This window comes from Osmerus mordax, chromosome 2 (genome assembly GCF_038355195.1).
Source record: "Osmerus mordax isolate fOsmMor3 chromosome 2, fOsmMor3.pri, whole genome shotgun sequence".
NCBI lineage: Eukaryota > Metazoa > Chordata > Actinopteri > Osmeriformes > Osmeridae > Osmerus > Osmerus mordax.
The window spans coordinates 15,260,190-15,275,980 of record NC_090051.1 but is presented as its reverse complement, the minus strand read 5'-3'; the positions used below and the strand labels follow the sequence as shown (position 1 = coordinate 15,275,980).

General features: G+C 52.1%; 1 protein-coding gene across 1 annotated transcript in view; it reads left to right on the top strand.

Annotated features, from left to right (window-relative positions):
• The window catches only part of epha3 (eph receptor A3), a 59,443-nt gene that overhangs the window by 8,643 nt on the left and 35,009 nt on the right, over nucleotides 1-15,791 (top strand). The window contains exons 3-6 of the mRNA XM_067261100.1: nucleotides 5,012-5,672; nucleotides 11,672-11,702; nucleotides 12,256-12,259; nucleotides 12,378-12,399. Of these exons, the coding sequence (XP_067117201.1) occupies nucleotides 5,012-5,672; nucleotides 11,672-11,702; nucleotides 12,256-12,259; nucleotides 12,378-12,399 (718 nt within the window). The remainder of the gene's footprint in view (nucleotides 1-5,011; nucleotides 5,673-11,671; nucleotides 11,703-12,255; nucleotides 12,260-12,377; nucleotides 12,400-15,791) is intronic.

Below are 15,791 nucleotides of genomic sequence, written 5' to 3'. Positions count from 1 at the left end.
GGACAAACATACCAGAGTGAATGAATTCATCCTGGGTAGAGCACTTCAGACAGCCCATAGCAAGACCTTATGTTACAAACCCACACACACACCTTAACAAGAAAAGTCCACAATTTATGATAATTACACTCTACATTGTTATGGAAGCCAGTGGGAACTCTGGTGTTTGTTACCACTTTACAAAGACAAGACAGTATTACCTTACCTCTGAAAATACAGACCAGAATAATGAGAAACTCTATAATGTGCTGGAAGCTAAGGCTCCTCCACACACACAGACCAACACACACACACACACACACACACAACGGTTGCACACACACACATACACACACGCACACGCACACACACAGCAGTACTCTATCCAGGGCCTCGGCACAGCGAGCGGCCCAGCTCACGTTCCCACTCTCAGGTCCAGATTCTGTAATGGCGAAACTCCCTTGGCCACTGTCCACCACCGTTCCACAGTACCAGGCCTCAGAGCTCAGGATCCCCACACCCACACACACACACACCCCGCCTTGACGAACCCAGAGTGTCCCCCAGCTGCACAGAGAAGAGAAAAGCCCGTCCATAAATGAGGATTAACACATAGTCCAGGCTGAGAGGGGGGGGGCAAAGCGTGTGTTTTGGTTTTCTCTCTGGTAGAAAACTGTGATGAAAACCTTCTGACTGATAGGCTGCAGTTGTCGGGGCGACCCTGAGCGGGAAATGTAAGCTGCTCCTGCACTTGTTGTGGCCTCTCTGGTTTCTGGGCCCGCTGTGGGAAAGGAGGGATGGAGTGATATAGCGTGGGCAAGAGAGAAAGAGAGAGACGGGGGGGGGGGGGGTGGTGGTATCATAGAAAAGTGATGTCTAACTACAGCTCCCCCAAAACCCCCCAAGGGGAGTCCATCTGTGACCGCCCCCCCCCCCCCCCCCCCCCCACATCCCCACAGTGATTTGTGTCTTCATTGGGCTGAACATGATGCCCTCATTGGACACAAGGCAGATCAATGGCGGTTCGCGTTCCCTCGTCCTGACCTCCCGACTGGGGTGAGGGAGAGCCTTCGATACCTCCCGTCTGACTCCGCACATCCTCTCCCACACCCCACCCCTCCGCACAAGGGACATTCTATAGGTCGATTTCCAGGGAAACGCACGATATCACGTGTGTGAAACTGCCGGGACAAAAAAGCGACGGGATGAGGACAGAGACGGCGTTAAGATCCAGTTCTTTCTATATTTGGATCCTAAACGTTCTTCTGAGGCGGGCCCCTCTGCTCTTTGAAGTCTCCCTGACTGTGTGTTGGTGTAGCGGTGACTGGTGTGTTTTGAGGCATGCCTGGGGTGGTCGTCCGAATGGAGCGTCTTCAGTCGGCCGGCCCTCTCGGGTTTCCCCTCGCTTCACAAGTCCCGCTGCCTCATATACCTCCAGCACAGATCAGAGCTCGGACTCGTTTCCTCAGGGCAAGTTCACACCGTGACCCCCCTCTGAACCCCCCTCCCCACACACACCCACACCCACACACACGTACACACGCACAGCTGTGCCAGGGTCAGGGCCAGGGGTCAGAGCGAGGGTCCCGGTGTTGGCGTAGATCAATTAGAGGTGGACAAGGGGAGCGTTGACCCCTGGAGCTGGACGCGAAGACGCCGCCCCGCTGCAGACGCTCAGCCCCTCTCATCTCTCTGTTCATCCGTCTCTCTCTCTCTCTCTCTCTCTCTCTCTCTCTCTCTCTCTCTCTCTGTCTCTCTCTCTCTCTCTCTCTCTCGCGTTCGCTCTCCTTCACTCTCGCTCAGTCACTCTGGCTTCCCCTCTTCCCCCTCCCATCCCCCCCCCCCCCCGCCCCCCCCGCCCCCCCGCCCTGTCCCCCTCTCCCCCTCTCTCTTGTCCGTAATGGAGATTCGGTAACTAGACACCTGATTGTGACCTTATTGGCACTTTCATGAAGGGGATGAGTAAGAAAACTTGAGAGACTGGCACTGTGTGTCTGTGGTCCACTGTGTGTGTGTGTGTGTGCTTGCGTGCGTGCGCGTACGCACGTGTGTGTGAGAAGGCTGCACCAACAGAGGTCATGCATACGGTACAGCCACAGGGGTGGGAGGACATGTCAGTCTTCTCTAACGAATGCAATTCCACTGTAACGCGATCAGGAGATGGATTGTAATGTTATTACATTTCGCTCTCGTTGAAATGTCGGCTCTCCCTCTCACAGTGCACACTGGTGCCAGGGCCTCCGCCGGATTTGTGTGTGTGTGTGCGTTTGTGCGTGAGTGCGTGTGTGTGTGTGCGTGCGTGAGTGTGCGCGTGCTTGAATGTTTGTTTCTCTCTTTGGAAAGGGGGTTCTTGTATTTTCTAAACATACCAACAGATACTCTGTCACCATCTCTCTCTCTCTCCTATCTGATGCTTCTTTACTCTGTGGGAAGCACACTGTCATCCTTTACACGAAGAGAAGATCGGAACAGTGGCACCGAGAGCTGACATTCCTGTATGTGTGTGTGTGTGTGTGTGTAGAAGACCAAGACAGGAGAATAAGGGTGGAGAGGTTTGCTGCGATGAGGTCACGCATGGCAGGGGATAGCTCATGTAATATGTTATTCTCCAGTGTCTGATCTACACGTCATCGAAGAGCTCTTATTTGTTTTGGCAGCCGCGGTTTAAGCCGAGACACACACAAACACACAAATACACACACGCACAGACACTTTTGCACACTTTTGCACACTCTGCGGAATAGGAGAACACAGCCGAGGCCAGAGAAGCCACCTGGCTTTGATTTGGAGGCAGTGCCTCCCCAGCCTTTTTTTGTGCTGGCAGACCAAAGGAGTCTCACAGAGACAGCATTAAAGGAAAGCACCATCACTACCAGTCAAATCGGATTTGGTCCAATTTGCATCATATGGATGTACATGAAAATACATAAACGCATAATAGCTTCAACTACCGGCCCCTATGGCTCCCACAGTGATCTGCTTTCGGAGAGGGAGCGGTGTGCTGACACACACACTCACTCACACACTCACACACACACACACTCACACACACACACAGTTGAGGTTTGGAGTGGAGGTTTTGGCAGAGCCGAGCCTCTTTTGAGAGCTCCTCCTGCCGTGAGGAGAAGGCTCATGTGAATACGATACCTGGCCCAACAGAAGGCAGTCGGGAGAGAAATGGAGACCGTTAGCAGAATCACCTTCGCTCAGTTGTACCCACAGGGACACGGGAACAGAGTGACGCATGGACACAGGGACAGGAAGACAACACATCGACAGAGGAACATGGAGACATGGGTACAGAAGGACACAGGGACTCAGAGACTGCACATAGACAGTGGTAATAGGGACAACATACACAGATGGGTGACACAGGGACAAAACAGGGACAAGTGAGAGGAAAGATCTAGACTATAATGCCCTCATATCCGTTGGAGGGCTTACTAGGCTGACAGTGTTAGTGTTAGTGAGAGCTGGGTCTATAATAATAATAACCGAAGGAGAGTTTTGACTGGGAGCTGATGAATGTGGTGATACTGAGGCTAACATGACTGAGGAACCTAAACAGAGGGAGGAAGTCTACATCTCTCTACCCCCCCTCACTCCAAACCATTCACTCTTTTGCTTTCTCTCTCTCTCTTTCTCTCTTTCTGTCCCTCGCCCCATCACTCTCTCTCTCTCCCTCTCTTTTCTATCTCTTTCTCTCTCTATACCTCCCTCTCTCTGTGTCTTTCTCTCGGTCTGTCTCTCTCTCTTTCTCCCTGGAGGGTGTTTCATTAACCCAGTCTGAGATGAAACACAAGCATCCATTCTTCAGTCTGAGCGCTCTGTACTCCATGGTTAATGAGCAGCTCTCAGACGGACTGCCTTACACAGACAGAGAGGGGGGAGAGAGAGAGAGAGAGAGAGAGCCAGGGAGAGGGAATGAGAAGCAGAGAGGGAGAGCGAGGGAGATGGAAAGAGAGAGGCCATCATTGTAATAGAAACACAGACTCTCAGCCCATCATTAATTTCGTTTGTATATGTTAGCGCTGAAAGTACCCCGCTGATTCTGACTGCTTTGAGATTTTAGAACACTTGACCCTGACGTGTGTGTGCGCGCGCGTGTGTGTGAAGGTGTGAGTGTTCACGCGCAGACGAGAGCCCGAGGGGTATTGTCATGCGTGTACACGTGCGTATGTATACTGTACGTGTTCATCTACGTCTACACACATTTATGTGTGTTTGTGTGAAAGTACAGTATGTGTGTGTGCCTGAGTGTGTTTGTGTGTGCTGGAATGTGCGCGAACGGAGTGATAACTCAATTTCCAGTTCCACAGAGCAGCCGTGTGCATGGCGAGAGCATTACTCACCGAGCCGCACATTCATTCCCATTGCTGAAGGAGTATGTCCATTGAAAGCCATTTGTTATAATGACTGTCACTTTATCCACAATAAGCCCAGTGTTCAGGTGATTCCCTATTCATCACCAGTCTGATTCACTGTTTAGCTATGCAGACGTTAGGACTAAGCCACATGATCCATGAGTGTCGTAGTGTGTTTGAAGTGAAGAAATGACCTCTCTCTTTTTCTCTCTCCCCCTCCTCTCGTTGCCTGTCTCCCAGTGGAGAGAGAATGTAAGATAGCTTAACGCTCACTTATTCAACACATACATCTCAATATCAAGTCAAGATCATTTTTGTTTGACTTCATGTTCTGTCTTTGCCTTGCCATTCGTGGAAAATGTGGAAAATTATTGATAGATGTCTCAGCATGGACAGCAGGAGTGAACTTGTGCTTGAGGATTGCAGGAATCGTTAGATCTGAAAAAGAACTAATTTCTCATTTTTCATCTCTTCTGCTATCCTTTTCTCCCCACACTCTGTCTGTCTCTCTTTATCTTTTTATTTATCTATATTTCTCTCTCTCTCTCTCTCTCTCTCTCTCTCTCTCTCTCTCTCTCTCTCTCTCTCTCTCTCTCTCTCTCTCTCTCTCTCTCTCTCTCTCTCTCTCTCTCTCTCTCTCTCTCTCTCTCTCTCTCTCTCCCCCCTAGTGGGAGGAGATCAGCGGAGTGGACGAACACTACACGCCCATCCGAACCTTCCAGGTGTGCAATGTGATGGAGTACAGCCAGAACAACTGGCTGAGGACCAACTGGATCCAGCGCCAGTCCGCCCAGAAGATCTACGTGGAGCTCAAGTTCACCCTCCGCGACTGCAACTCCATCCCACTGGTCCTGGGCACCTGCAAGGAGACCTTCAACCTCCTGTACCTGGAGACGGACGAGGACCAGGGGAGCCGCTTCCGGGAGCACCAGTTCACCAAGATCGACACCATCGCTGCCGACGAGAGCTTCACCCAGATGGACCTGGGCGACCGCATCCTCAAGCTGAACACTGAGGTCCGGGAGGTGGGGCCCGTCACTCGGAAAGGCTTCTACCTGGCCTTCCAGGACGTGGGGGCGTGTGTGGCGTTGGTGTCGGTCAGGGTCTACTTCAAGAAGTGCCCGTTCACCGTCAGGAACCTGGCCTCCTTCCCCGACACGGTGCCCATGGACTCCCAGTCACTGGTGGAGGTGAAGGGCTCGTGTGTCAATCACTCCAAGGAGGAGGAGTCACCGCGTATGTACTGCAGTACGGAGGGGGAGTGGCTTGTGCCCATAGGGAAGTGCCTGTGTAACCCGGGATACGAGGAGCGAGGGAGCAGCTGCCAAGGTAAGACAAGTCCTCTCTTATCCTCTTGGTGTCTTTTTTTGGCTCTCTATTGCTCCCCCGCCCCTTCCTTCCTTTTTGTGCAGGTGAGAGAATGCGTGGGTGTGTGTGTGTGTGAGTGTGTGAGTGGGACATCTCTGCCTCAGCTTGGAGTAGTGATGAGGGTGTGTACCTCACCCTCTCACCTCATCATGTCAGTGGTGGGAAGATTACATTTACATTTACATTTAGTCATTTAGCAGACGCTCTTATCCAGAGCGACTTACAGTAATTACAGGGACATTCCCCCGAGGCAAGTAGGGTGAAGTGTCTTGCCCAAGGACACAACGTCATTTTGCACGGCCGGGAATCGAACCAGCGACCTTCTGATTACTAGCCCGATTAGAAGCCCGAAGATCACTGCTATCCAGTACTAGGGTGGGACCACATCAGAGGGGTAACAGTCTGTGGCTTTCCATGTAGGGAAAAGGACATTTCCTTTAAGATGGTGGAGATGAAGAAAACCTCTCTTTCTGTCTCTGTCTGTTTGTCTGTCTATCCGTCTGTCGTTAGATCTGTTCGGCCTAACCCGAGATCCGCGCGGTTTGTGGAGCTTATCAAATCTCTCCTCCCCTCTGTCACATCCAGTTTAATTACAGATCAAAGCTGCTCTCCTAGAGGTCAAGTTCTGCTGTCAAGGGGGCCCTACTGGTAGTCAGAGAGGCCCCCAGCACAGCCTGTGTCCCCCTCGGCGCTCTCTGTGGTGGGGGGGTGTGGGGCTGGAGGACAGAATGAGGAAACAAAAGACAAGTGTTGCTGCCAGACCATACCTCTGCCTTAGGTCTGCTCTCTCTCCCCACTTACCCTGTCGGGCCGAGTTGTGTGAATGTTTGGATGTATTTGACAATCTCTTATTAGTTTCAGAGAGGACTAATGGAGTCTAATAAGGGCTTATGTTACCCCAGGAGGGTGACAGCTGCACTCACAGGCCCACAAAGCCCCCTAGTGCAGCCGAGGCCCCAGCGCGCAGCTCGCTCACCAGGTCCTGGGTGTTAACGGACAGATGAGCGTGGGGGGGCCAGGCTAGCGTGAGGGAGGTGTCCCAGAACCACTTCCCCAGGCTAGCCCTGTTGGTTCTCTGAGTCACATGTTGATAGAGCGGCTTCACTGAATATTTCGTGGGCTGTTTCCTTTGAGGAGACGCGATGCAGCATCTTCCGATTCATTTTTAATTTGTGTGTCTTTGTGTGTGTGTGTGTGTGTGTCTTTGTGTGTGTGTGTGTGCGTCGGTCACCAAATCCTGTGTGTGTGCATGTAGGCCTCAGAGAAATCAGAAGTGAAGGTGGTGTTGTATCAAACTTGTCATTCTTTTCGGACACTTTTTCCAATGTTTGTTTGTGTAACTATCTGTGTGTATGGGGTGTTATTCAGAACTGTGCTTGATAGAGAGAGGGAGCGTGTGTATGTGTGAGTGACATTATTCAGAGCTGTGTGTGTGTGCGTGTGTGTTGTAGGAGCCATAGCTTAGAGAGCGTTTTATAGAGAGAACGAGAGTGTGTGCATGTGTTATTCTGAGCTGGGCGAAAAGCTGAGGATGTTTTTTGACAGCTTCAAGAGCTTATTTGGCAGTGTGTGCGCGCGCGTGTGTATGTGTGTATATTTTCATCTACCTACAATTGGTCCCCACACTACACTTCTATTACTGTGATTGTATGACATGCATCACAAATGACCAACAAGCATATGGTTCCAGATGCTCAGTATCATCTTCCCATGTTTGTTAGAATGGACTGGAGCAGGTGACACGAGGACTACACCCTCACTGGGAAATTCCTTCAACCTTAATTTGATCTTAAAACACAGAAGACTCGGCGTGAGGCAAACAGTGTGTGTGTGTGTTTGTGTGCACGCGTGTGTGTGGTTCTGCAGCTGCTCTCTGAGAGAGATGAAGGTTTGCATTCCTGCTGGATTTACCAAGACACACAAGCCCCATGCTTTCTAGTTCTTATTACTTGTGACTGACACACACACACACACACACACAGACACACGTTCAAACACGCACACTAACACACACAGAAACACAATCCCGCCACTTGCCATCCCTGATTACTTATCAGGAGAAGTGCGAAGGGTATTTTAACAAGGCAAAATTAAAAACAACAGAGCAACTTCAATTCTGACACACACAAACACACACACACAAACAGTAGAACAACATTTCCATACAGTTACATGCCAATAAGAGGCTGTACTGCACTGTTTCCTGTTTTGTCTCAGACCTGTTCCAGAAGATGTGCTCTGCTTGGGATCCTGAGGGGCATCTTGGGTAGACGAGGTTGGGCCCGCCCTTTATTTTTTATTTTTGATGGATTTTGCTGTGGATGCAAGCAGCGGGATAGCTCATTACTGATCACACGCTGTGTATGTGTGTGTGCGCGTGTGTGTGCTTGTTTCAGTATGTTGTCCCAAAAGTAGAAGATCAGTCGAGTGTAGGCTCTACGTACTCAAACGGACCAAAACAAACACACAAACACACACACACACATGCACACAAACCCCCTCTAAGAGCTGGTCATACGAGCTGGTCGTACGTGGTCCTGCGACCTTTGGTTTGCACATAGGGGACTGGCTGTGGGATGGGTTTTGTCGGATGTGTCCCCAGTCGAACAGGCTTACTCACAGTCTGGATATAGCAGAGAATCGCTTCCTTCCCTCCATCCCTGCACATGCCCAGTAGTCAGGAGGAGATGTGGAACTGGACTTGGTGTGGGGGTAGATGGGGAACCAAGGGCGTTCTGAACTCTGGCGGGGAGAATGAACCTTGACGAAAACGTCCCCCTCGGTCTCTGATGATGTCGTCTTGGTCTGAAGCTAGATCCTTGAGGTCAGAGATCCCCCCCGCCACAAGAGGGGACAGCACGAGGTCGCGACTGGGGTTGGAGGCAGACTGCCTTGGTCTGGTCTGAGTGACAGTGGTCTGCACCCCAGAGGATCATGGTCCTGGCGCAGGGTTCAAAGTCCCTCTGCGTGCAGCCTGAGAGTCGATCTATTGCCTCATGTTTTATATCACTCCCCACCCTCTCTTAAGCTCTTTCCCCTCTGCTCTCTCACGTGCACACGTGCAGCACACACACACACACATGCACACACACCCACGCACACCCCCCCCCCCCCCCCCCCCCACACACACACACACACACACAGTCAAACAGACTCTCTCTCACACACTCGCATAGACACTGTCACATTGACTCTCGCACATATACATTGAATGTGCAATAAATACTTATTTCTGTTGTGTTTGATTTATGCATTGGGTTATGGTGGTTGTGTAAGAACGACTGTATCCATGGGCAGTGCATCTGGGTCAGTGCTCCATTCCTTTGAAGCAGTGTTTGTTTGGACTGGTCATTATATAACAGTTAGGCTCTTTGGAAGCACATCTCACTGCTGGGGTATATGGCTCGCTTCCCTAACACACACACACACACACACACACACACACACACACACACACACACACACACACACCAGCAGGTCCTAACTCACAGTGACAGTGGGTCTGACCCAGTAACGTAGGTCCGTTATGGATGAAGTTTCTCCAGAACTTATCCTTTCCTCCTTCACCCTATTCAGCTTGAAGCTGTATGTGTGTGTGTGTGTGTGTGTGTATGGGTGTATGTGCGTTTTGGTGTGTGTCTCCTGACCTGTAGTTGTGTGCTTTATCTTAGTAGCCTCTTCTGTCACCCTGTCTCAGTGCATAGACCTCTCCTAGCCCTCCGGCCCTGTGTGGGCTGGCATTCATCCCTCTATCAGGGGAGGAGAAGAAACAAGAGTAGAAGGGAGGGCAGCACAGGACAGGAGACAGGAGACAGGAGGAGAGGATATGAGAGGGGAGGGGAGGGGAGGGGAGGGGAGGGGAGGAGAGGGGAGGGGAAGGTAGGGGAGGGGAGGGGAGGGGAGGGGAGGAGAGGGGAGGGGAGGGGAGGGGAGGGGAGGGGAGGGGGAGGGGAGGGGAGAGGGGAGGGGAGGGGAGGGGAAAGGAAAGGAAAGGAAAGGAAAGGAAAGGAGGGGAGGGTAGGGGAAGGGAGGGAGGGAGGGAGGGAGGGAGGGAAGGGACAGAAGAAGAGGGGAATGGGGGAGAGGAGTGTCCTGTTGCAAAGTGAGTGTGTGTGTGCGCGTCTGTGGACTTGCATGAAAACGTGGCTCGGGCCCGAGGATAAGTAAGTACGTGTAAGTCTGAGTGGGTCAGAACCCGGTGTGTCTGTTGGTCGTCTGGTAAGAGTTTATGTACTGTATGACATCAGCCTTGGTTGGTAATGGTGTGACACCTTAGCAGGAGCGAGAGTCTCTCTCACCTCATTTCCCCTGATCCAGCCCTGCCTGCTGGTTTTATATGCACACATCACCCCCAGTTCTGCCAAACTAAACTCTTTTCATCCTGGAGTTACTATGCTGAAGACGAGGTCAGCCACCTGGAAGCTATCAATGTGTGTGTGTGTGTGTCTACGTGGGTTTTCTATCTGAGGGGACAGTAAGTCTGTCTGCCTTATCCTTTGCATCTAACCTGGTGTCTGTTTCTCTCCTCCTCTCTCCTCTACTCTCCTCTCCTTTTCTCTCGTAAAGACCAGGCACTCCTAACATTTTCCGAGGCTGGATAATAGACAGCGTTCGCCCAGATCACTTCACCGTGGCCTGGATCACAGCAACAGCTTATTAACAGGCCCTGGGCCACGTGGTCAGTCTTCTAACACATCCAGACTAAGCCTTCTACCCAGGCTGAGCCCCAGAGAGAATGAGGCAGTGCTGGGCTTCCAGAGTGGCTTGGGCTGGGTGTGATGAGCCTGGGGGAAGTGCTGGTCCTGATCTGGTACTGATCTGAGGGCCGATCGATAGCTCTGCTCCAGCTTTCGTTCTTATCGGGTCGTGTTTTTGTGTCCAGACGGAATTCAGATAGATTCTTCTCCCTCTGAGTGCATGCTTGAACTTTGCTCAGCTGTGCGTGATAGCGTGTGTGGGTGTCTGTGTGTGAGGGTGTGTGTGTGTGTGTGTGTATCATCATCTTCTGCTGGGTTTGATGTTGTTTGGTTTGTGCGTTTTTGGGCACTTTGCCATCTGCTTTTTATTTTACTTCTCTCACTCCCTCAAAAGACACACAAACACACACACAAATATACTCACACTACAACAATGCCCCTTGGTGATATTTGACTTTTGAGAATCCCATAACCTCATTCTACAGAACCAAACTAATTAAAGCGTCGAGGAGCCCACAGCAATAACAGTGTCTGTGTTCTGTAGGGGCTGGGGGAGAGAGGCGGAGCCTGATCACAATTGCCGAGGTTTTATTAAAGGCACCATTCAGCCAGCCCGACCCACTAAGAGTCACTGGGAAGAGTGGGGAAACAGAACAATAATCCTTAGACGACACCAGCAAGTGTGTGAGGGGCCCCTGGCCTGGCTTGTGTGTGTTTGTGTGGGTGTTAATGTGTGTGCGTCTCGGGGCCCCCATGCACCAAAGGAGGGCTCATTCACCAATCCTAAAAGCCTGTTTGCTTTTCCTTTATGGGCCTTCCAGAGGAGGCCGGGGCTGAGCTCTGAACCAGGCCCTGGTGCTGCTCACTTCAAAGCTGGTAACCACAGGCCCAGGAATGCCGGCCCCGGAGCAAGGGGGGTGGCAGGACGGAGCGATGGGAGAGCTGTGTGGAGGGGGTCGGAAGGACGGAGGGATGGATGGATGGATGGAAAGGGTGTTTTTTTGGGGGGGTGGGTGGGGGAGGACCCCCAGCAGAGGGGCTGGGCGTTGGCAAATGATTGTGTCGGTTTGTGTGTGTGTGAGTGTGTGTGTGTGGAGCAGGCCGGGGGGGGGGTAACGGTGATGGATGAGAGCAGTGCAGCGCAGACAGCAGGACAGGGACTCTGACACACCCGGCAGGCGGGATGCATGGTGGGGGGTGGGGTGGGGGGTGGGGGGGGGGGGGGGGGGGGGGGAGGATGGGACCCATCTGAAAAGGTCGAAGGAGTACGTTGGGGGGGTGGGGGGGGAGTTGGGCTAGGATGAAGAGAGGGCTAGGGTGCGGGGGGGGGAGAGGGGGGAGCAGCGAAAGAGGGGAGGGGGGGGGACATGAGGGGAGACAGATGTGGGCAGGCTCGGAGGAAGCGGGACTCAAACTCATGACCGCTCACTTGGGCTCCCTGTCAGGTTCTGTCATTAACTGACAGGACTGTTCATAATTACATTCCCATCATGTACGTGTGTGTGTGTGTATGTGCGTGCATTTCTTCTTGATAAGTCATGTTTTAGTCCCAGTATGCATCTCTCCTTGCTTCCCCTCCCATGCTACGTGTGGCCTCATGGTCTTACACCGGGCCGAGGATGATAAAGTAGACCTGTCAGTTAAGGGTTCCCTGTCTGTGTGTCATTATTCCCCTGACTCGGAGCCTGTGTGTGTATGTGTCCTTGACCTTTTGCTGGGGGAAGTCGGCTGCCTTTATTGTTTATCTCCTCCATCTTAATCTGGTCGGTAGGTAATGAGACCTCAGCACTCCGCTGGGATCGTTCTGTGTGTGTGTGTGGGTGTGTGTGTGTGTGTATTTGTTTAAGACAGGTCTGTCATTATACACAGGCCATTGCTTAAGCACAAGTCCGGAGAAGAAGACAAAAGAGCTACAATGGTAGAAACAACTTATTCCTCACAACCACACGTTTTGCCTGCACCTGAGTAGCCCCCTGCAACACCCTGCTCTCCTAGGCTACGGCTCGGTAAACACAAGAAGTTGAAGGATTCAATTGGGCTCAAACAACCAAGAGCAACTTCTGCCTCTGCACACCCAGAGGAACCCTGAGATGATTCCCTGTCCAGCCTGATGGATGGGACCCACCCAACCTCCTCACCCAACTACGTGCATCGTTGGGTTCCACTCCCTCGCCAGTGGAACGAGACGGACGGAAAGGTCTCCTCTCCGGTTTCTCCTCAGGTCCTCCGGATCTTCTCGGCGCACAGACCGGCCGTGACCTTTCCCCTCGCTAGCGAAGGTTGCTGATTGGACAGTGGAGCTACTTGACGTCTCTGTAATGTCAGATGGAGATAAGCATCCTTTTGGCCTTGAGAGCCGGGCTTTTCGGTGTGTAAGTGCGAGTGTGCGTGTGTGTGTGAGAGAGAGAGATTCTCCAAGCGTGTGTGTGTGCTGATTAATGTTGGTCAGGCCTCAGTGACCAGGCCTTTAGCCGCTCCCCCCGGTCCTTAATGCCAAGCACAACAGAGCACCGCCCAGAGCAGCCAGGCATCGAGCTCCAAACCCACTTACCAAGCAGGGGGAGACCATAGGGAGACCAGGGGGGTGGAAACAGACCAGACCAGTCTCTCTCCCCTCACTCCTCCCTCTCTCCCCTTAGTCAGCCACCCATCTCCCTCTTGACCCGGAAGTCTTTAGATACTCTCTCTCTCTGTCTCTCTGTCTGTCTCTCTCTCTTTCTCTCTCTCTGTCTCTCTTTCTCTCTCTGTGAATGTGACTGGGTGTGTGAAGTGACACTTAAAGAGGGACAAAGGAGCCAACCTTTAAAGGTTGAGATATGGCAGAGATGAGCACTGACCTTTAGAAGAGACACCATGCAAGATTATCTCTCGCTCTCTGACACACACACACACACAACATACACGTGAGAGAGAGAGACAGAGAGAGAGAGAGAGACAGAGAGAGAGAGAGAGAGAGAGAGAGGGTGAAGGGGCAGACTGAAAGATCTAAATGCCAAACAGGAACGTCCAACAAGATGACTCCACTCATCGTTCAGCTGAATTCTGTAACTTGAGCTCTGCCTTATTCATTAGAATAATCGTTGAAGTTGAATCGGTTGAAGGCCAAGCGGGGAGCTGTGTATCGAGGTGAGGGAAGGGGAGATAGGATGCCTTCATGTTTAACTCACGACTCGCAGGATATCAGTGTCTTCCCCTTCTCAGTCCTTCACACCTCTGCTGTCATTGCATCTCTGAATATGTAATTATCTGGAAATAGATATGAGCGTATAGTATGGTGCGTGTGAGTCTGCGTGTGCATGTTTTGTATTTTAGTGCCAAATAAGCACGGTTAGATCGAGACACGGTAATTGGGCTTGGTGGTATTGATGACTAGGCAGCCTTAACGAGGCCGCACCAATTAATCCATTGATTTACATTTAAATGGCCCCAGAAAGGTTACTGCCTGCGACTGTCATTCTGCATGCGCTTAGCATGCTAATGTCAGCCTGACTGAGATCTGACTGACTGAGACGCGCACATATCTGATCGCTCGTTCCGCATATCATTATCGCCCCCAAATAAGGTGTTAATGATGGTTTCATACATTAATCATGTGCTCTCGCCGCTCTTGATTACTGATGTTTTATTCTGTTGAATTAGCATCAGCTCCTCTGTCAGTGTCTGTGAGGGTCTGCCCAGAGTTGGGATGTCTTATTTACACGAGAGAGAATCACCACCACCGCTTGGCTGTGTGGGGAGACGCAGCTCCGAGCCTGGCATGCGTCCACAGAGTGTGCGCGTGTGACCGGGTGTCTTTGTGTCCGCGCGTGGGTGTATCACCGGAGCTCCAGATTTGTTTTGAGCTCTGCGTGTAGGAACACACATCCCACGCATCCCACTCCTGAGAGCTCGGAAGGCCGGACTCCGCTCTTTGAGAAGAAACCAATCCTGAGAGGCTGTTTATGCTACCGGCTAACCCCCCCTCCTCTACACTCTCAGAACAATGCCTTGATGATGGCTGCGTTCAGGGGATCAAGGCTAATTGTCGCTGTGGCGGTTCTCCGAGACGGAGAGTAAATTGTCTCCAGGTGTGTAAAGAATAGGCCCTCGTATTTTTCATCCCACTAATGGAGCTAATTACTGGATGATGGGCGTTGTGTGGGAGCCGGGCCGAGCTGGGCGAGGAGCGCCTGGTAGGCAGGGCCAGGAATACTGCTGAGAGAGAGAGAGACAGAGAGAGAGAGAGAGACAGAGAGAGAGAGAGAGAGAGAGAGAGGGGAGAGAGAGAGAGCAAGAGAGAGAAAGAGAGAGAGACAGATACAGATACAGAGAGACAGACACAGAGCGAGAGTAAAAGTCAGAGAGACATCGAAAGAGAGAGAACGAGACCAAGATCCAAAGCCAACAGTTCTGCTAAGTGATGTGTGCTGTATCATAATGATGCCATCAGTCACTACTCCATCCATCGCTCCTCTCCTCCATCCGTCGCTGTGGGCCCATTAATTTAGCCTGTCTATTTATGGGCCTATAAAAACAATGAAGAAGAGAAGAGCCGTTTTACTGGCACGAGAGACTCCCCAGTGGGAGGGGGTGGAGGAGGAGGGGGGGGAGGGGGGGAGGGGTTGGACTAGATCAAACATAGCCAACCAGATCACTTACAGGAAGCCTTTACTTTTTCCCCCTGGGGAGGAGGGGGGCGTGGGAGTGAGATGTTCACCTTTTCCTTCTGAGGGGTTACCTTCGTATGTACTCGCCAAGGAAGTTAGTTAACAAGTGGGCAAGTAAACAAGGAGGTCCCTCTGTTCTGACGGGAGGGCTCCCTTCTGGTTCTGGCCTTCGAAGCGGGGCCAGTGTCTGCCATTGAACTTGAAACCTACAGAGCCGTTGACCTGTGCGCCGGCCTGCTGTCGAAGCGTGTTTCCCCCACTGTTGGGTTCTCCCGGGTTCACAGAGCTGACTAGAGCATGGGGGGGGTGGGGGAGCAGAGGGTCATTGTGCTGGCTGACCTGTTCCCTTCAGGGCTAGGCTATGTAAGCTACACTAAAGGCCCACCTCAGGGCAAGCGAACCTGTGTTTTGCCTCCGCCTGGATGGGCCCTCACAGGGGACCCCGGGCCCTCGGCTCTCCCTGACACGCTTCCCCGGCTCCCAGTTTCTCCTTCAATAGAGGGCCCCTCGGGATGGGCAGTCCAAAAAGAAACCTTGGAAGGGGGCCACCAGTGTGTGTGTGTGTGTGTGTTGGTGTGTGCGTGTGTGTGGTTTTGAGTCTGTGTATGTGTGCCGTGGTGTTCACGTCGAGGTGTGCGTGTGCGTGTCGGCGTGCACTCGTATTTGTTTGATTGTGCGGCTGAAGAGGGGTTGAGGAGAGGGGTTATGGGTGCCCAATGGGGGGTGCTCAAGGCAGA